Source organism: Hemitrygon akajei, unplaced genomic scaffold, assembly GCF_048418815.1.
Source record: "Hemitrygon akajei unplaced genomic scaffold, sHemAka1.3 Scf000187, whole genome shotgun sequence".
Lineage (NCBI taxonomy): Eukaryota > Metazoa > Chordata > Chondrichthyes > Myliobatiformes > Dasyatidae > Hemitrygon > Hemitrygon akajei.
This window is the reverse complement of record NW_027332073.1, coordinates 290,385-311,550: the sequence shown is the minus strand read 5'-3', so window position 1 is coordinate 311,550 and position 21,166 is coordinate 290,385. Positions and strand designations below refer to the sequence as shown.

The 21,166-nt window shown below is 44.3% G+C and overlaps 1 protein-coding gene across 1 annotated transcript; it reads right to left on the bottom strand.

Moving 5' to 3' along the window:
- Positions 1–97: 97 nt before the first annotated feature.
- Positions 98–20,338, bottom strand: LOC140724316 (uncharacterized). Its single transcript, XM_073038767.1, has 4 exons — positions 20,315–20,338; positions 13,862–15,432; positions 2,144–2,528; positions 98–102 (listed from the first exon to the last, which is right to left on the bottom strand). The coding sequence occupies exons 2-4, from the start codon at positions 15,038–15,040 to the stop codon at positions 98–100; spliced, it is 1,569 nt and encodes a 522-aa protein (XP_072894868.1). The 5' UTR covers positions 15,041–15,432; positions 20,315–20,338.
- Positions 20,339–21,166: the final 828 nt, after the last annotated feature.

Sequence of the window (21,166 nt, the reverse complement as noted above, 5' to 3'; positions counted from 1 at the left end):
TCCCTTCATCCTTACTCTTGTCAGTATTCCAGCTTTAATTTCTGGTTTACCCTGGTGATCCCTGCTCCTCTTTTGAAAGCTCTTATTCGGGACAATCTTAACCTTATGAATAAAAACAAACTCATCTGTTATTCTATCAGACTCCTGCAAAGTGGCAGCATCCTTTTCATCTAAATAGGTCTTTATGTCATCAGGAATGCACCTTTTGAATTCTTGAATTAAAAGCAACACTTTCAAGCTGTTACAATTATCATTTATATTTTTACATGTGCACCGGCGGTCAAAACACACAAGCTTCTCATAAGCAAGTTCCATATAAGTCTGTTTCACAGATTTCTTCAAATTTCCAAACTTTTGCCTGCATGATTCTGGGAAGAACTCGTAAACTTTGAGAACAGACTGTTTCACTATGTCATAATCAGCTGCTTCATCAACTGTCAAAGCAGAATAGGCTTGCTGAGCCTTCCCCTTAATTACACTTCGTAAGAGAAAGGGCCAACCCTCTTTTGGCAACTTTAAACTTTGAGCAACCTTCTCAAAATGCTGAAAGTATTTATCAACCTCTGCTTCGTCAAATGGAGGTGTCAATTTAAATTCCTGACTAGCTTTAAACTTATCACTAGAGTCTAACGCGAGACCCATTTGCTGCAATCACTCTATCTTTTCCAGCTTAAACAGCCTCTGTCTTTCTGCTTCCTCCCTCTTTTTCTGCCTCCCTAGCCTCAAACTGCCTCTGCCTTCTGCAGCTTTAATTTTTCTCACTTGTATTGCAGCACACGCTCATGAGGTTTACTTTCAGGAAACACCTCCAACTCCTCCACTTTAAACACTCCCTCAGATACATAATGTTCAGCTATTATCCTCTGCATCTGTACCCTCCTTATTGTTGATTTCACCTTAGCAAGTTTTAACCTTCTAGCAAGACTCAACAACTCAACCCTTCTGGCGTCCTCTAATACCTCAGAGGTTGGCGCTTCCTGACATCTATCAACATCCATTGCTGCTGATTTTCCACACACAAATAAATCAGAGGGACTTCCTCAATGAAATCGATAATTAATGACAATGCCCCCAAAACTGTTGATATCTCGGACGCAGGCCCAATTTTGTTATGAATCATAACGCTTTAGAAATGAACCAGCAGCAATAGACTACAGCTGGAGTCTGTTTTTGAAGTTAAAACAATCTTTATTAGAATCTACTTATAATATAGTAACAATCAAGATAAACAAAAGTTAACATTGTTATGTGTATATATATGTGCAAATATAACTCCAAAATTATTGAGCTCGGGAGAAACAAGACGGAGTCTTGAGAAGGCAAAGTATGAAAGTTCAGTTCAACCATGGAATAGGTGATGAGAGAGATATTTGTAATCCAGCCTAAATGTTGAGAGAAGGCAATTATGTCGAATTCCACAGGTTTCATGGTGGTAAAACAAGACAACAGTTGCTGTAAATTTTATCCGTCATCATTACAAATCTACATACGAATTATCACGGAAAGTCACTTGTCACAAGGGGTATCGTTTTCAAGTGAATTACCACACCACACCCAGGCAAGGGTTAACACATCAGTGGTCTTCACAGGATACCCCAAATCAGATCCACTCCTACGGATCAAACGAGTTGACAACCACACATTTGAGTACGCGAATCGATAATTAACTCACCCTTGTGGGCATAGGAATGTTGCGATCAGTGACCCTTGGCCGCCACTTCCCTTGTTTTGATCTTCCCATTTTTCCGTCTTCGTCTACGTCTGACTGTGAGTGTCTGTGTCCTCGGTTAAAACTAAACAAGCTGCGAGTGATGTAAAGAAGCTGCAAGTCAAACTGATTTAACTTTTTAATTTCTCTCTCTTAAAATGACAGTCCACTTCAAACGAAATCTAGGGATTCATAACAACGGTCACTCCCCATTGTGATCTGACTGATGTGCCAGTACTTGGGATGACCGAGTGAATCACTGCCCTCATTCTGAGCAGGTGAACGGCTTCTCCCCAGTGTGAGCTCGCTGGTGACTCTGTAGGGTGGATGACTTACTGAATCCCTTCCCACAGACTGAGCAGGTGAACGGCTTCTCCCCAGTGTGAACTCGCTGGTGTCTCTGTAGGGTGGATGACCGAGTGAATCCCTTCCCACAGACTGAGCAGGTGAACGGCTTCTCCCCAGTGTGAACTCTCAAGTGACTCCGTAGGTTGGATGACTGACTGAATCGCTTCCCACAGACTGAGCAGGTGAATGGCTTCTCCCCAGTGTGAACTCGCTGATGAATCTGTAGGTGGGATGACTGAGTGAATTTTTTGCCACAGACTGAGCAGGTGAATGGCTTCTCCCCAGTGTGAACTCGCTGATGACTCTGTAGGTTGGATGACTTACTGAATCCCTTCCCACAGACTGAGCAGGTGAACGGCTTCTCCCCAGTGTGAACTCGCAAGTGACTCCGTAGGTTGGATGACTGACTGAACCTCTCACCACAGACTGAGCAGGTGAATGGCTTCTCCCCGGTGTGAACTCGCTGATGTATCTGTAGGGTGGAAGATCGAGTGAATAGCTTCCCACATTCTGAACAAATGAAGAGCTTCTCCCCAGTGTGAACCCGATGGTGTGCCATTACTTCAGATGATTGAGTGAATCCTTTCCCACAAATTCAGCAGATCACCAGCCTCTGCCCGGTGTGAACTGACTGGTGTGTCGGCAGGTGGGAAGACCGATTGAATCCTTTCTCACACAAGGAACAGGTGAATGGCCTTGCACAGTGTGGACTTGCTGATGTACCTTCAGTTGAGATGACCGAGTGTATCTATTCCCACTGTCTGAGAAGGTGAACGGCCTTTCTCCTGTGTAAAATGACGGGCGTGCCAGTTGGTCAGATGACCGAATAAATCCCTCCCCACAGTCTGAGTAGGAAGGATGGTCGATTCAATCCCTCGCTCCACTTCTTAAATATCTGTACGGAGACAGTAAAACTGGCGTGCTGTGTTTGAGATTCCTGGAAATAAGTTCCTTCTCGTTTTAACCTTTGAAATGATTTACAAATTCCATCAATGGCTGTAGGACAACATTTCAGATGAGATTGCTTGAGTCGGCAAGTTTTGATCTGGCTGTTCCTCACTGTTACAATGAGGTGGAACCCAAGTTGGACAGAGAAGTCATCTCCTGACTGGGTAGAGTGTTGGTATCTAGAATGATCATTAATTCCCCGATGCTTTTCCTATTTCTATAACAATGGGGCATTTCTGCCAGCACCAATTTGTACCCTGGCGCAGTTTGACTCTCTCCATTGGTATTATTCCCTCTTCCTGCTGAGCTGCATGCGTGCCTGGCCCCACAATAACTGAAACACTCTCATGCAAATTGTCTTTGTTGACGTGCATCTGGGATTTTCTGTTACGTATTATTAACTTAAAGTTCCACAATTTTAACGCCATATAAAAAATCCCTGCTGAGGTGAATGGTTGGTCTGCACAGCTGTTAAAAGGACTTAGAGTGAATATTAGTATTACTTCAGGTTCTTGTGGAAAATTACAATACGGAAACAGGCCATTTGGGCCATCTGGTTTGTGCTGAACTAATTAAACTGCCCACTCCCACATCCCTACCATCCAGATACCTACACGAACCTCTTAAATGTTGAAAACATGCTCGCATGCACCACTTGTGCTGGCTGCTCATTCCACACCCGGATGACCGTCTGTGTGAAGAAGGTTCCCCTCATGTTCCTCTTAACATTTCACCTTTCACTAACATGCAACACCTCGCACTTGTCCGCATTGAATTCCATTTTCCATTTCTCAAGCCATATTTCCACCTGGTCCAGGGATATTCTGTGGAAATCACTGTCGGTAATACTTTGTGGTTGGATCTGGATTGGGAGTACCTTGCGGAAGCTACCTGTGTGTTAACCTTTGCCTGGGTGGTAGTTCCTTTTGAAGACAGTACTCCTGTGATAAGCTACTTCTGGTGATAATTCGTATGTGGATTTAGAACAACGACGGATAAGACCTACAGCGACTGTTATCCTGTTTTACCACTGTGGAATTTGTAGAATTCAACGTAATTGCCTTCTCTTGACCTTCACCTTAGATTACAAATCTCTCTCTCTCGTCATTGATTCCGTGGATGAACTGAAATTCATACCTTACCATCTCAAGACTTTAAGCTTGGTATTCCCTGAGCTCAGTGGTTTGGGAGTTATATTTACACATATGTGTACTCATAACACTTTCAGCTTTTGATTATTTTGCTTAATTTGTTATATTATAAGTAGATACGAATAAAGACAGTGGTTTTAATATCAAAACCACACTCCAGGTGTGGTCTATTGTGGCTGGTTCATTTAAACCGTTACAGGAAGTAACAGAGGTGTTCGTGTTTATCTCTTTCTGGGGGCCTCCATGTTAACACCTTTCTGTCTATCTGTCACACCTTGCCAAACAGGTAGAACTAGGGGCCTGCTGGGTAAAACTATGATTCCAATGTCTGTAATCCTGCTCAACCAGAGTGAGGAACTATCAGCCTGGGCTTCCTCAAATAACACCTGGGGAAGAGAGTGTGGAACTGTGGGCCAGGCAGAGATGACTGTGGTTGTCGGTGTTTTGAGGGATGGTATCGCAGGCCCCCACCAAACTGAACTTCCAATACTGGGAAACATGCATCCTGGCCAGAACCGCAGTTACCCAGCAGCCGAGAGGAATAACTGAGACTGAACGATTTTGGATGATCGCTTTTCTCTCCTATGGAGTAGCCAGGAATTCACGAGAGATAATCAATTTGGATACAGCACTTGAGGAGCTGGCCACAACACTGCAGGGGCCCTGACAGAGACACAGGCCCAAGTAACAGAAACATCCACTGAAATGATTGCAGTCCGGCAAACAGTCCTACAGAATCGTACGGCTTTAGATTTTATCCCAGCTGAGAAAGGGGGAACCGGTGCTATTATTGACACAGAATGCTGCACCTATATCCCTGATGAGGCTACTAACGTTACATCCCTCTCCAAGCACACTGCCAAGGAGACTGGCAGCAGAAAGAGAGTGGGGCAGCATTTACACAGGTTCACCGAAGGGTCGGAATGGTGATCTTCGAAGACGTGTCGGTAATATGTGGGGCATGATATCGCAGTATGTCCAAATGGTTGTAGATATCATTGTTATAATTACTGATATATGCCGTTTTTACCCACTGAGATGTCAATGCTGTACTTGTTTGCTTTCTCTGTTAAAAGTTACTGCTTTGTTGATCATGTAATGATCTAAAGGAGGGAATGATAAAGTATGCAGAATGGTTAACACTACATTAAAAATAACATTAAAAAGGGTTAACACTTCGTTAAACATTAGCAGCCTGTTTTTCTGAAAGTAACTTCTGATGATCAACCAATGTGCGAAGCCGTGCTGAGCCATATTTCTTCTTCAGGGTAGATAGCTAGGGTTTCAGGATGCTTAACTCCTTGTGCATTCATGTGTAGAGATAGGACAGCTTCTGTCTGTTCTCTGTGTGTAAGCCATTATGACTATTTTGTAATTTGTCTTTAGGGTCTGGCATGTAGTAAATACTTTTGGCTCCAGCCTGTCTTGTGTGGGGAGTATCTGGAAAGATATATCTGTGGTGTAAGGGGAAATGGTGAATTGGGTGGGAGCATTCACAGACTGTTCCTGTCTGAGTGACTAAGTAAGTCCCGCTCGGAGTGGATGGTTCAAAGGTTAATTTATTATCAAAGCAAGTATTCATAAATAACGCTTTTTTTTCTTCTTCAGAGAACCACGAAACATGAAAGTCGTTCAGAGAGAAAAATAAAATGAAACTCCCTCCGCACCCCCCGCATCAAAAAGGACGGCATCCCGATCATTAACCCCCAAAACCATCCCCTCCCGCACAAAAGGGAAGAAAAATATCGACACCCGTTAAAAAACATTCCTACCCGCACAATTGCGGAGGATCCGGTGTCACCAATGTCGAGGCGGCCACATCGGGAGCAGCGGACACAACGGGCGACCCCGGAAGATTGACAGGTGAAGTGTCGCCTCACCTGGAATGATGATTGGACAATGGAGGGAGTTCGGCCGTCCGGCCCTTTCACTGTGACATTCCGAACTCCACATCAAATCCGTCCAAACGAATCTGGGTGAACTTTAATGACCAATGAATATAATTCCTCTCAGCGATCAGCTGTCTGAGTGATTCCCTGACTCTGAGAGGAAGGGGTATCTATGGTCCACACTGTCAGGGTGTTGGGTTTACCAGGAGACAAAGACTGCAGGGACGAGAGGTTTTCTGTTGACTGATACACTGTGTGTGGACCCCGCTGGCAATTCTGGTGTTGTGACCCGAATCGAGACAAACACCACGCTGCCCACTCCATCAACAACACGGCACAGCCGGACACATAACAGGGGACTCCCTCTGGACTGAGTGTGGACGGGAAATAGTCAGAGAAAAGAGGTGAGGGGTGGGGATGGGGCAAGAGCTGGGGAGTGAGAGGTGGAAGGTGAAAATAGTGACAGGGGTGGGAGCTGAGTAGTTGGGGTAACACGGGGATGCAGAAGATGGAAATTAATGCAGAAGATGAACAAAGAGGTTAGAGAGTATTTGTTATAGAGAGTGCAATGAAGATTCACCTGGAGTGGTGGGGTCATTACTTGAAGAAAGATCAAATGTGATAACTCTAAATGTCATTTAGAGAATCGAGGACTGAGAGGTGAACACATTGAAATGCACAACATCATTACCGGTTGAACCAGTGATCCCAGTCTCTGAAAAACGGGGTGGACTGTCCGGGACTGTGATGAGGGGAAAAGTCTCCATTCCGAGGGTGGTGAATATCTGTAAATCCCCTCTACTGAGGGCGGTGAAGACTCAGTGATCATCCTCACGTAGAAAAGAGGCCGGCAGATGTGTGGAAACCGAAGGGATCGAGGAAATGAGGATCGGACTGAAACGTGGCTGAGATGGGACAGCAGCCGCCATTTTGGTGATGGTTAGAGGGGCCGAAAGGCCACCTCCTGCTGTTTCTTACTTGATGTTTCAGTGTTCCTGTCCACTGAAGCCGGAGGAATGTGAATAGAAATTAGTGTTTATAAACACAGAACTGATTTAAATGAAACGTGAACACTTCCTGTTTCGGCTTGAATTATGTTTCGCAGCGGGATGGGAATCGAGCCCGTGACTCTGTGACCTGGGGGTCGAGGGGAAGGGATCGGTGTAGATATGGTGTGGAAGAGTAGGCATGTATCTGGTGTAAATATGGAATAATATGGGGAATGCGGCGGATGGGTCGGGCAGCGTGTGAGGGGAGAGGTGCAGAGACACCGGTTCAGGTGGGAGTCCCTCCACCCGTGTCCTCATCCCGTTTCCTGTTCACGTTTCTCTGCAGATCTGCAGTATTTGCGAGTCACTGCTCTACGTGTACGTGTAGCTTCACCTTTCCCTGTTCAGACAAGGCAGTGAGTTCCGGATCTGTCACGTCCTCTCGTTGTGGGTGGACAATGATTTTTTTTCTGTAATATTTTCCGCATGTTTCATTCACTGTTTCGACGTGCTGAAGTTTTGCCGATGTTTCTGGGTGTCTGACCCATTTATGTGAGAATTTAGCCGTTTATGTTTATCTGAGCTTCTCATAAATGTGTAAAGTTTAATTCAGCTTCACTTCAGAATTTCCAAAGCAACAACCCAGTCAGTCAAATAGTTCCACACAATTAAAATAGTTTATTACATAGAAATGACAACCGTTCAGTTTCCTTCTGAGGTTCCAGAGCAGAGGCTCAGTCTGTCTAATATTTCCACACAATTAAAATGGGGAATTTGTTTATTATCATCACGTACTGAGCTACAGTGAAAATCTTGCCTGACGTACCATCCACACAGATCGATACATTTCAACAGTACATTGAGCTGATATACGACAGAACAATAACTGTAACAAAGCATTATGGCTGCAGAGAAAGTGCAGTGCAGATAGACACATGGTGCAGGGTCACGTCGAGTTACATTGTGAGGCCGAGTCCATTTTATCATTCATTTGGCTTATAACTGCAGACAGAAAGCCATCCTTCAGCCTGGTGTTACGCACTTTATGGCTTTTGTATCTCTCCGCCAATGTGGGAGCGGGTTTGCAGCAAGAATGTCCAGGTTATGAGCTTCTTTGTGTACATGGCCTGCTTTTCCGAGGGAGGGGAATTGTCGGGAGAGTCCATGGAGTGGAGGCTTGTTTCTCTGATGTTCTCTGCTCTCCAAAGTTCTCTGCAGTTCCTTGCAGTCATGGGCAGAGCAGTAGCCATACGAAGGCGTGAAGTACCGACAAGGAGCTCAGAGACCTCGGCCTTCACCCTGCCTTGTGTAGCTGGATCCTGGACTTCCTGTCAGATCGCCGGCATGTGGTAACAGTGGGATGCATCTCCTCTGTCTCTCTGACCCTCAGGACACATAACCCACAGGGTTGTCTCTTTGGCCCGCTCCTTTACTTTCTGTGCACCCATGACTTGTGTTGCCACCCACAGCTCCAATCTGCTAATTAGATTTGCTGACAGCACTGCATTGATTGGCCTAATCTCAAATACTGATAACAATCGATCAAATCGATCCTTCTGACAAGGCTCTGTCTAAACAAACTTTTCACCCTTCTTCAGTAAATTAGTCAGAGAAAGAGCAATACCAGCAAAGTTCTTACAGAACTTACGGTAACATGAATCCATTCCCAGAAACCTTCTAAGAGCCTTCTCAGCATTTCTAGAACAACCGAGTTCATTAGCCTAACTGGGACCATGTTTGGCTTGTGAAAAGTCTCAGACGAGTCAATTGTTGCATTCTCAGGGTTGCCAGATTCATACGTTTTGACAACAACACACAGATGGTGCCTGCTTGTCAAAATAAGGCTTTATCATGTTTATCTGTACCACCTGTGTTAGTTTACATCGGTCGAGTGTTTTGATAACATAATTCACATTATTAATTTGAGAGACTATTTCATAGGGTCCATTGAGTTTCGCCTGAAGTGGATTTGTCAACATTGGAGATAAGGTAAACACCTTATCCCCACCTGGTATTTTCTTTCGCAAGCCCGCTTATCAAACTGTAACGAACCCCGAAACTGGGTGCCTTACCAGCAAAGATAGAAGTATCCGTTGGAGTCTGGTGATACTATTTTCAACAATATTTATTCGCAAAAATATACAAAATAATATCAGTGCGAATATACAGAGAATATACGTTAGCAATACTAAACCTAAAAGTGTGGGTATAATAATAATCACTAATCAAACAGGCTCTATCGTTGTCTAGGGGATAATGAATTGTCAGATGGAAATATAAAGTTCAGTTCTGTTCATACAGGCTGCGGTAGTTGTTTGTCGATGTGTTGCAATTGTTGGAGAAAGAGAGAGAGAGAGAGAAAACGTGTGAACAGTAACAACTATTATTTTGCCAACCTTCCTTTACGATTTTCATCCGTCGATGCGTTATTGTTGTGGCCATTCAGGTATGACCCCTCCATCCTTTAGCTAGACCATTCTTCCGTGGTGGACTCGTCACCCAGGCAAGGGTGGACACACACGCAAGCCCCCACCGGCCTCGCTGTAAAACACTGTGAGTTAAAATTTACCGACCCTTCTTTCGGTCTTCGAAGTCCCACCCTGTCTCGAGGGTTTCTGATGCTCAGTAGCGTTTCTACCGGTGCGTCTGAGGGGTTTTACCCCAGACCTCACTTTTATCCCCACTCACGGGGTCTCAGGTGTCAATCATGTTTGAATGACGTAACCCATCAAACCAGCCCACTCTGGCTGTCCCCTGAGTGACTTCAATGAATAGAACAGTACCAAGTAACCAATCCTTCTCCAAAAGACAATAGCATTAAATCTCCTCTTTTGTCAGTAGGAGACGTTCCGCCTTAGCTGTGTCTCTTAGCTGTCTCCCTCTCTCTCTCATTCTCTTTCATGAGCTGTTATCAATAACAACTGCCCTGGCAGATTTTCTTTTCTCTCTCTTACTTCCTTGGTAGCAGCATCGAAATAGTAGAGATTTGCGATTCTCCAAAAGGGGGGGGGGGGGGGCAGGGGCCACTCTGCACCCTTCTGCCCATCAGAGTTGTTCATTCTTCGTAACAAAACCAGCACTTCATTTTGTTTTGAGAAATCTTTAAGTTTTGTCTCGCCAGACTACAGGCCTGGAGTAGTTCATTGTTGAACCTCAAAACATAGTCTAACAAGTTAACATGTACATCCCCATCAATCCACTGTTCCTTTAACAAGGTCAAACGTCCCCTCACTCTATGACCAAATACAAATTCAAATGGACTAAAGCCGAGTGATTTCTGTACCAACTCTCTTTCTGCGAACAAAAGCAAATGTATTCCTTCATCCCAGTCTTTTCCATTTTCAACACAGTATGTCTTTTTTTGGCGTGTGGGTGCATTCGTTCGATGATGAATTTTTCAAGCCTTTACAAGGCACAGAGTGAGAGAGAGAGACAGTGTGGAACACATTGTGTATTAATCATTGTTTTGAGGGTAGAATGAAATCTTTCTAGAACCCATTGTAATTCTGGATAGTACGCAGACGATGTAATTTGTTTAGCTCCCAGTTCATAAACTACCTGCTGGAATAATCCAGAAGTAAAATTGCTTCCTTGATCAGACTGGATTTCTTCAGGCAAACCAGATAAAGTTAAAAAAAAACTTGGTAAGAGCCTTTGCCACAGTTTTAGCTTTAATATTGCTGAAAGGTATTGCCTCTGGGAATCTGGATACAGTACACATAATAGTTAGCAGATACTGATGGCCAGCTTTAGTCTTTGGCAATGGGCCAACACAATCCACTATAAATTTTGAAAAGGGTTCACCACATGCAGGTATAGACCGCAGTGGGGCACTGTCGTGACCTGATTAGGTTTACTCACAGCTGGAAAAGTGTGACAGGTTCTGCAAAAGGTCACATCTTTCCTCAGATTAGGCCAGTAGAATTATTTCATAATCCTGTTGACAGTTTTATTCACTCCAAAATGGCCACCTAAAGGCATACTGTGGGCCAAAGTTAAAATTTCAGTCCTATAAACTTTAGGAACTACAACTTGGTGAACAATTGCCCATTCCTCACTCACTAGTATAGTAGGTGGCTTCCACTTCTGCATTAACACTCCATCCTTGAGATAATACTCATCTGGCACTTTCTTAATCTCATCATCTGAGAGAGCTGTTTCTTTTAAAGCTTCAATCTCAGGGTCTCGGTTCTGTTCTGCTATAAACTCATCTGCATCGGCAGACATTTTAACCATACTTCGAGTTCCTGCGCAGGAAGGATAAATGTTAAAATCCATCTGTGGTCATCAGTGGTTGGGTCAGTTGTTAACTGCACTGCAGGAACAACTTTACCATCTGCCAGGTCATGCCCTAACAGCAAAGTAACATCTCCAACCGGTAAACTGAAGCATAATCCAATCTCAACAGGTCCCAAAACCAACCCTGACAGTAAAGTAACCTTGTGCAATGGCACGGAAACCATGTCACCCCCAATGCCTTTAATAAGATTTACCTCACCAGTGTCAGTCTCATCAGCAAACTTTAGAACGCTGTCTGATATAAGTGACTGAAAAGCCCCAGTAACTCAAAGAATTTTCACCGGTACCGGGGTTGACCCTTCCTTTACTAATACAAACCCATCTGACATAAAATGATCGAATCCCTTCTTAACTCGGTCAGACCTCTCAGTCCTTAACTGAGCCTCAATAGAATGTTCAGAACCCTGTGGGTTTATAGGTGTTTCAACATACTGAACACAGGCATTCGGGACTGCCCCCTTTTCCTTTTTCCTCTTCAGGACGGAACAATTAGCCATCATATGACCAGCTTTCTTACAATAGTAACAAGCAAGACCAGAATATTTCTCCAAATGCTTCCCTTCATCCTTACTCTTGTCATTAGTCCCAGCTTTAATTTCTGGTTTACCCTGGTGATCCCTGCTACTCTTTTGGAAACTCTTTTTTGGGATAAACTTCACCTTATGAGTTAGAGCAAACATATCTGCTAATCTAGCAGACTCCTGCAAAGTGGCAGCATTCTTTTCATCTAAATACGTCTTTATGTCATCAGGGATGCACCTTTTGAATTCTTCAATTAAAAGCAATTCTTTCAAGCTGTTAATATCATCATTCACATTTTTATATGTGCACCAGCGGTTAAAGCACACAAACTTCTCAGCAGCAAATTCCAGATAAGTCTGGTTCACAGATTTCCTCAAATTTCTAAACTTTTGCCTGTATGATTCTGGGACCAACTCGTAAGCTTTGAGCACAGCCTGTTTCACTATGTCATAATCAGCTGCTTCATCAATTGTCAAAGGAGAATAGGCTTGCTGAGCCTTCCCCTTAATTACACTCTGTAAGAGAATAGGCCAACCCTCTTCTGGCCACTTTAAACTCTGAGCAACCTTCTCAAAATGCTGAAAGTATTTATCAACCTCTGTGTCATTAAATGGAGGGACCAATTTAACTTCCCAACTGGCCTCAAATTTATCACCAGAGACCAACGCTAGACTCCTTTGCTGCAACCTCTTTATCTTTTCCAGCTCGAACAGCCTCTGTCTTTCTGTTTCCTTCTTCTGTTTTTCTGCCTCTTCTCTGTTTTTCTGCTTCTCGAGCCTCAAACTGCCTCTGCCTTTCCGCAGCCTCCAGCTTTAATTTTTCTCACTTGTACTGGAGCTCAAGCTCACTAGGTTTACTTTCAGGAAACACCTCCAACTCCTCCACTTTAAACACACCATCAAATTCATAATGTTCAGCTATTATCCTCTGCATCTGTGCCCTCCTCATTGTCAATTTCACCTTAGCAAGTTTTAACCTAGCAAGGCTCAACAACTCAATCCTTCTGGCGTCCTCTAATGCCTCAGAGGTTGGTTATTCCAGACGTCTATCATCATCCATTGCTGCTGATTTTCCACACACAAATAAATGAAAACGGATGAAATTGATAATTAATCAATACGCCCCAAATCTGTTCATATCCTGGATGCAGACCCCAATTTTGTTACAAATCATAACGTTTTAGAAACGAACCAGCAGCAGTAGACTATACCTGGAGTCTGTTTTTGATGTTAAAACTATCTTTATTAGAATCTACTTGTAATATAGTAACTTAAGCAAGATAAACAAAAGTTAACAGTGTTATATGTATATATGTGTGTAAATATAACTCCCAAACTATTGAGCTCGGGGGAAACAAGACTTGGAGTCTTGAGATGGCAAAGTATGAAAGTTCAGTTCAACCACAGAATAGGTGATGAGAGAGATATTTGTAATCCAGGGTAAATTTTGAAAGAAGGCAATTATGTCGAACTCCACGGGTTCCATGGTGGTAAAACAAGAGAACAGTCGCTGTAAATTTTATTTGTCATTGTTCCAAACCCACATACAATTTATCACCAAAAGTGACTTGTCACAAGGGGTATCGTCTTCAAGTGGATAACCACACCACACCCAGGCAAGGGTTAACACATCAGTGGTCTTCACAGGGTACCCCAAATCAGATCCATTCCTGTGGATCAAACAAGGTAACAACCACACATTTGATGTACGCTGAATCGATAATTAACCCACACTTGTGGGCATAGGAAAATTCCAAACAGTGACCCTTGGCCATTAGTTCCCTGGTTTCGATCCTTCCATTTTGCCTCCTTCGTCTCCGTCTGTCTCTGAGTGTCTGTGTCCTCGGTTAAAACAAAACAAGCTGCACACGATGTAAACAAGCTGCAAGTCAGACTGATTCACCTTCTTAATCTCTCTCTCTCTCTCTCTTAAAATGACAGTCCAAAGCAAACGAAACCCAGGGATTCATAACTATGGCCACTCCCCATTGTGAAGTGACTGGTGAGCCAGTAGTTGGGATGATTGAGTGAATCTCTTCCCACAGACTGAGCAAGTGAACGGCTTCTCCCCAATGTGAACTTGCTGATGTCTCTGTAGGTTGGATGATCCAGCGAATCTCTTCCCACATTTTGAGCAAGCGAACGGCCTTTCCCCTGTGTGAACTCGCTGGTGTTTCAGTAGTTGGAATGACAGAGTGAATCGTTTCCCACAGACTGAGCAAGTGAACGGTTTCTCCCCAGTGTGAACTCGCTGATGTACCAGTAGGGTTGATGACAGAGTGAATCGTTTCCCACAAACTGAGCAAGTGAACGGCTTCTCCCCAGTGTGAACTCGCTGGTGTCTCTGTAGGGTGGAAGATTCAGTGAATCTCTTCCCACAGTCTGAGCAGGTGAATGGCCTCTCCCCAGTGTGAACTCGCTGATGTCTCTGTAGGTGGGATGACTGTGTGAATCCCTTCCCACATTCTGAGCAGGTGAACAGCTTCTCCCCAGTGTGAACTCGCTGATGTCTCTGTAGGCAGGATGAATCCGTGAATTCCTTCCCACATTCTGAGCAGGTGAACGACTTCTCCCCAGTGTGAACTCGCTGATGTTTCTGCCGGGTGGATGAATCAGTGAATCCCTTCCCACAGACAGAGCAGGTGAACAGCTTCTCCCCAGTGTGAACTCGCTGATGATTCTGCAGGTTGCATAAGTGAGTGAATCTCTTCCCACAGTCTGAGCAGGTGAACGGCTTCTCCCCAGTGTGAACTCGCTGATGATTCTGTAGGTTGGATAAGTGAGTGAATCCCTTCCCACAGACTGAGCAGGTGAATGGCTTCTCCCCAGTGTGAACTCGCTGATGATTCTTTAGGTTGGATAACTCAGTGAATCTCTTCCCACATTCTGAGCAGGTGAAAGGCCTCTCCCCAGTGTGAACTCGCTGATGTCTCTGCAGGTGAGATGACTGAGTGAATCCTTTCCCACATTCTGAGCAGGTGAACGGCTTCTCCCCAGTGTGAACTCGCTGATGTACCAGTAGGCAGGATGAATCTGTGAATCCCTTCCCACATTCTGAGCAGGTGAACGGCTTCTCCCCAGTGTGAACTCGCTGATGTCTATGCAGGTAAGATGACTGACTGAATCCCTTCCCACAGTCTGAGCAGGTGTACGGCCGCTCCCTGCTGTGAACTCGCTGGTGAGCCATTACGTCAGATGACTGAGTGAATCTTTTCCCAGAAATTCAGCAGATGACCAGCCTCTGCCTGGTGTGTCCACAGGTGGGAAAACTGACTGAATCCTTTCTCACACACAGAACAGGTGAATGGCCTTGCCCAGTGTGAACTTGCTAATGTACCTTCAGTTGAGATGACCGAGTGAATCCATTCCCACTGTCTGAGGAGGTGAACGGCCTTTCTCTTGTGTAAAATGATGGGTGTGCCAGTTGGTCAGTTGACCGAGTGAATCCATTCCAAGGTCTGAGCAGGAAGGATGATCGAGTGAATCCCTTGCTCCACTTCTTAAACATCCAGACAGAGGCAGCAAAACTGGCGTGTCATGTTTGAGATTCACAGCGACAAATTCCTTCTCGTTTTTAACCTGTAAAAAGATTTGCAAAATCCATCAATGGGTTTAGGACAATATTTCAGTTGAAATTACTTGAGTTGCCAAGGTTTGATCTGTATCACACTGTTACAGTGAGGTTCAACCCAAGCTGGACAGAGAAATCATCTCCTGACTGGGCAGAGTGCTGGTATCTGGAATGACCATCAATTCCCTGATGCTCTTCCTGTCTCTATAAGAATGGGGCATTTCTGCCATCACCAATTTGTACCCTCGCTCAGTTTGACTCTCTCCATTGGTATTATTCCCTCGTGCAACTGGGATTTTCTTTTATGTATTATAAACTTAAAGTGCCACAGTTTTAACACCATATGAAAAATTCCTGCTGAGATGTCCGCACGTCTGATAAAAGGATTTAGAGTGAATTTTTGTATTATTTCAGGTTCTTGTCACAGTCATAAAAAATTACAACACAGAAACAGGCCCTTTCGGCCATCTAGTTTATGTCGAACTATTTAAATTGCCCAATCCCATACCCTTACCATCCAGGTATCTACACAAACCTCTTAAATGTTGAGATCGAGCTTGCATGCACCACTTATGCTGGCTGCTCATTCCACACCCGGATGACTGACTGTGTGAAGAAGTTTCCCCTCATGTTCCACTTAACATTTCACCTTTCACCCTTAACCCATGGCCTCTGGTTGTAGTCCCAGCCAATCTCAGTGGAGAAAGCCAGCTTGCATTTACACTATCTATGCCCCTCTATCACAATCAAATCTCCCCTCAATCTTCTACATTCCAATGAATAAAGCCCTGACCTGTTCAATCTTTCCTTATAACCCAAGTCCTCTGGATCTGGCAACTTTATTGAGAATTTTCTCTGAACTCTCTGAACCTTTTACATCTTTCCTGTAGGCAGGTGACCAAAACTGCACACAATACTCTAAATTAGGCCTCACCAATGTCTTCTACAAGTGAACATAAAATCCATCTATATTTGTCAGTACTTTGGTTCATGAAGGCCATTGGGCTGAAATCTTTTTTTCCATCTCTATCTAACTGTGATACCAATTTCAGTGAATTAAGGACCTGTACTCCCAGGACCCTTTCTTCTACAACACTCCTCCGTGCCCGACCACTCACTGTGAAAGACCTCCCTTGGTAGGTCAGACCAAAGTGCAACACCTCACACGTGTCTCCATTAAATTCCATTTTCCATTTCTCAAACCATTTTCCCAGCTGGTGCAGATCGCACTGCAAGCCACGATAATCTTCCTCACTGTCCACTACACCACCAGTCTTGGTGTCATCCACAAAATGATCCAGTTAACCACACTATTATCCAGATTACTGATATAGATGACAAACAACAACAGATCCAGCACTGATCCCTGCGGCAACCACTAGTCACAGGCCTCTAGTCAGAGAGGCAACCATCTGCTACCACACTCTGGCTTCTCCCAAAGACAGTGTCTCATCCAATTTACTATCTCATCTTGAATGCTGAGTGACTGAAACTTCTTGACCAAACTCCCATATGAGACTTTGTCAAGTGCCTTGCTAAAGTCCATGTAGACATCTGCTGCTTGGCCTTCATACACTTCCCTGATAACTTCCTCAAGAGACTCTATAAGATTGGTTAGACATGACCTACCATGCACAAAGCCATGGTGTCTCTCCTTAATCAGTCCACATCGATCCAAATACTTATATATTGGGTTCCTGCACATAACATTCCAAGAACTTTCCCACTACTGATGTCAAGCTCACCAATGTACAATTTCTCAGTTTAGTTTCAGAGCCTTTCTTGAACAGCAGAACAACATCGGCTGTCCTCCAATCCTGCAGTACCTCACCTGTCACTTACGATTATTTAAATATCTGTGCTTGTGCCCTGACAATTTCTGCACTTGTCCTCCGCAGGATCCTGGGGAACAACTTGTCAGGCCCTGGGGATTCATCCACACTAATCTGCCTTAAGACAGCAAACACCTCCACCTCTGTAATCTGTACAGGGTCCATGAAGTTGATGCGGCTTTGCCTCACTTCTGTAGACTCTGTGTTCAGCTCTTGAGTATATACGGATGCAAAAAAAATCTCCCCAAGTCTATGTTATCCCTTCTTATGGATTACCATTCTGATCTTCCAGAGAATTAATTTTTTTCCCATGCAATCGTTTTGCTCTTAACATATCTGCAGAATCCCTGAGGTTTCTCCTTCACCTTGTCTGCTGGGGCAACCTCATGCCTTCTTTTATTTCTTTCATCAGTGTTCACTTGAATTTCCTGTATTTCATAAGGACCCCTTTTGTTCCTATCTGCCTGTACCTGGTATGAACGTCCTTTTTATTGATCTGGGAGAGGAAAGCCAAAGGGGTGATAGATCTGCATGCTGGGAGGTGGGGGTAAGGAGGCTTAAACTAAAGTTGCAGGGGGAATGGGAGCCTGAATGGTAGTGGAGAGGTTGTGGAGACAGATGTTGTTCAGGCCTCAGACAAAGTCAGGAATGAAAACGTTGAGCATGGTGCAGTGAATATGCTGAGCCCTATATATTTCAATACAAGGAGCAGCGTAGGAAAGGTGGATGTGTTCAGGGCATGGATCAACACCTGGAATCAACACTAGCATCTGACAACTGTGGATTGGGACAGGCTGCTTTATGGCAAAGGTGTGCTTGGTAAATGGGAGGCCTTCAAACCAAAATTTTGAAAGTACAAAGTGGGTATGCGCTTGTCAGAATAAAAGGTAAAGATAGAAACTGTAGGGAAACTTGGATTGCAAGAGATATTGAGACCCTGGTAAAGCACAAAATGGAATTGCATAACAGGGATAGGCAGTCAGTTTCTTATGGAGTATAAGAAATGCAAGAGAACACATAAGAAATAAATCAGGATGGCTAAAAGAAGGCATGAGGTTGCTGTCACAGAAAAGGTGAAGGATAATCCTCAGGGATTCTAGTGATAGATTAAGAGCAAAAGGATTGCAAGACACAAAGTTGGTCCTCTGGAAGAACAGAATGGCAATCCACGTGTGGAACCAAAGCAGATGGGGGAGATCTTAAATATTTTTCCATTCTCTATTTACTCAGGATATGGACAAAGATTCTATGGGAGTGTGGAAAAGCGGCATTAAAATCATGGACCCTGTACAGTTTAAAGAAGAGAAGTTACTTCACTGTTCGAAATGGAACGTAGAAATCTACAGCATATTCCAGGCCATTCTGACTAAAATGTTGTGCCAATCATGTGACCTACTCTAGTAACTGCCCCGAATTTCCCCAGCACACACCCTCTATTTTTCTAAGCTACATGTACCTATCTAAGAGGCTGTTGAAAGACCCTGTTGTATCTGCCTCAACAACCACAGCTGGCAGCACATTCCACGCACCCACCACTCTCTGTGTAAAAACTTACCCCTGACATCCCCTCAGTATCTATTTCCAAGCACCTTAAAACTATGCCCCCTCATGTTAACCATTTCAACCCTGGGAAAAAACTGCTGGCCACCCACACGCTCAATACCCCTCATCATTTGACTCCTCTGCCAGGTAATTACCCCCAACAGCTTCTAAAGTGGTCCACCTGTTGTTGTGGGGGATGGCCACTAGAGTACTCTGTGATGCCTATTTAACCTCATTTTCCTTCCTGACTCTCACCCAGTTTCCTTTGTCCTGCCCCTTGGGTGTAACTCACCTCTCTTCATGTCATATCTATCACGCCCTCCAACTGCTGGATGATCTGGAATTCACCCATTTCAAGTTGCAGCTCATTGAAGTGCAGGGTTACAAGCTGCAGCTGGATGCACATCTTGTAGGTGAGGGCATCAGGGACACGGGAGGTCTCCCCTCCTTCCCTCCAATACTTCTCTAATTTGTAAAAAGCTCCCCTCTAATTTGTAATAACTACTGTGCAGATAAATCTTGTACTGTGCATTTTTTACCCAGTGACAAGATGTGCACAGTGAATTTTATATAGAGAGGCATTCATTCTAACAGCTGGCAAATCACTGTCAATAGGAACTTTGATCTCCTCTGGGTTTGATCCAGTTCATCTGCACTCTCACACAACCTATGTAGCAGGCCTGGAACGGGTAACAGAGGATTTTCTCACCAAAGCTTTTGCACATTGTCCATATGTGGTTTGCTTGCTAAACTATGCTTTAAAAAGTCAGATTTCCAAATATCACGCCACTTCTTCCCACTTGCAAATTCTCCAGTAACTTTTGCATCACCAAAATGCAAACAGGCATCCCCAGTTTCTGTACTCTACATAAATATTCCCCCTGAACCCTCCCCCAATGACTGATGGTGGTGAACTCAGTGATGGTAATGCCAATGAATATGAAGACAAGGGCAGTGTCTGTCTCATTTGAGTCTGGCACATTTGTGATGTTAAAGCTGCTTGTTGCCCAGGGCAAAGGTGCTTGATATTATTACGGACCGAGAGAGAATAGGACAAAACATGTTCTCACTGGTAGAAAAGTCCAGAGCAAGAGGAGGTAGAACAAGCAACACACACAAAATGCTGGAGGAACTCAGCAGGCCAGGCAGCATCTATGGAAAAGAGTACTAATGCTGAGTTCCTCCGGCATTTTGTGTGTTGCTTGGATTTCCAGCCGCTGCAGATTTTCTCTTGCTGCGGTTGGAGGCAGAACAAAGGTGATTTCCTCAACAGCTGATAGGGAGATTGTGTTCTCTTTTTCCGAGTTCATAATCCTTGCATTCAGATTGCTAGAGCTCAGCTCTGTCTGTGAGATCTATCTGCTCCCATTCCGATTAGCCGGAAGCTCCCCGGGGCCCGTATACGGATCTTGGGGCTGAGAGATAGGATAAAGACCTGGCCTGTGCCGAGTTTGCGGGCCACAGTCTCCGGTTCTCACAGCAATTGTCACTCAATTAGAGTCGAAAAAGCCCTTACCTTTCCGCTCCTCCCGACATTTTGTATACTGCGCGCATGCGTAATTATCAGAGCCGGCAGCAATCCTGACGCCTGCGCATTTGATCGGTGCTTCAAACGACAGCGAAATTTGAACCGCGGGGCTTTATGGGTAATCATGGTGCCATTAAAAATTTCTTGCAAGCATCGGTTCCATGTCCATATCTCAGTTTTTTTGTGTGTGTAGAAAACTCAGCAGCTTTCTTAACGCAGAAAGCGGCTCCCATAAACGATACACTCATTATCAACATGCATTTCGTGTATCTAATGCCAAAGTACAATCCTCTTACAAATGCAGATGTGAAACAAAAGAGATTCTGCAGTTGCTGGAAATACAGAGACACACACACACACATACACACACACACACACACAATACTGGAGGAACTCTGCAGTTCAGGCAGCAACTAAGCAGAGGAGTACACAGTCTAGACATGCTGAAGGGGCTCGGATTAAATGCTGCCCATTTATTCCTCTCCACATTTGCTGCCTGATCTGCTGATTACCTGCAATGTTTTGTAGAAATTAACCATTTTGTTTTTCAATTAACCAGTTTCCAAATGTTTCTCATCTTTCATTCATAGCCACATCCTGCTGGTCTGGTTCCTCTTCCTCCTCCTGCTCGTAACCTCCAGACCCCATCTCTTTCCAGAGCCCCAAAGCCCTGATTGGTGCTGGCAACTCTTTGGTTTCTGACTCTGCTCCACTGAAGATTCACTCACTAGTCTGCTGTCAAGCTTAAGAGGTGCATTGCAGGAACCCAGCTGTCTGAGGTACAGTCCTTTGAAATTGGTGAAAATGACACAAAATTTGAAAAAAGCAGGGAAAAAGGAC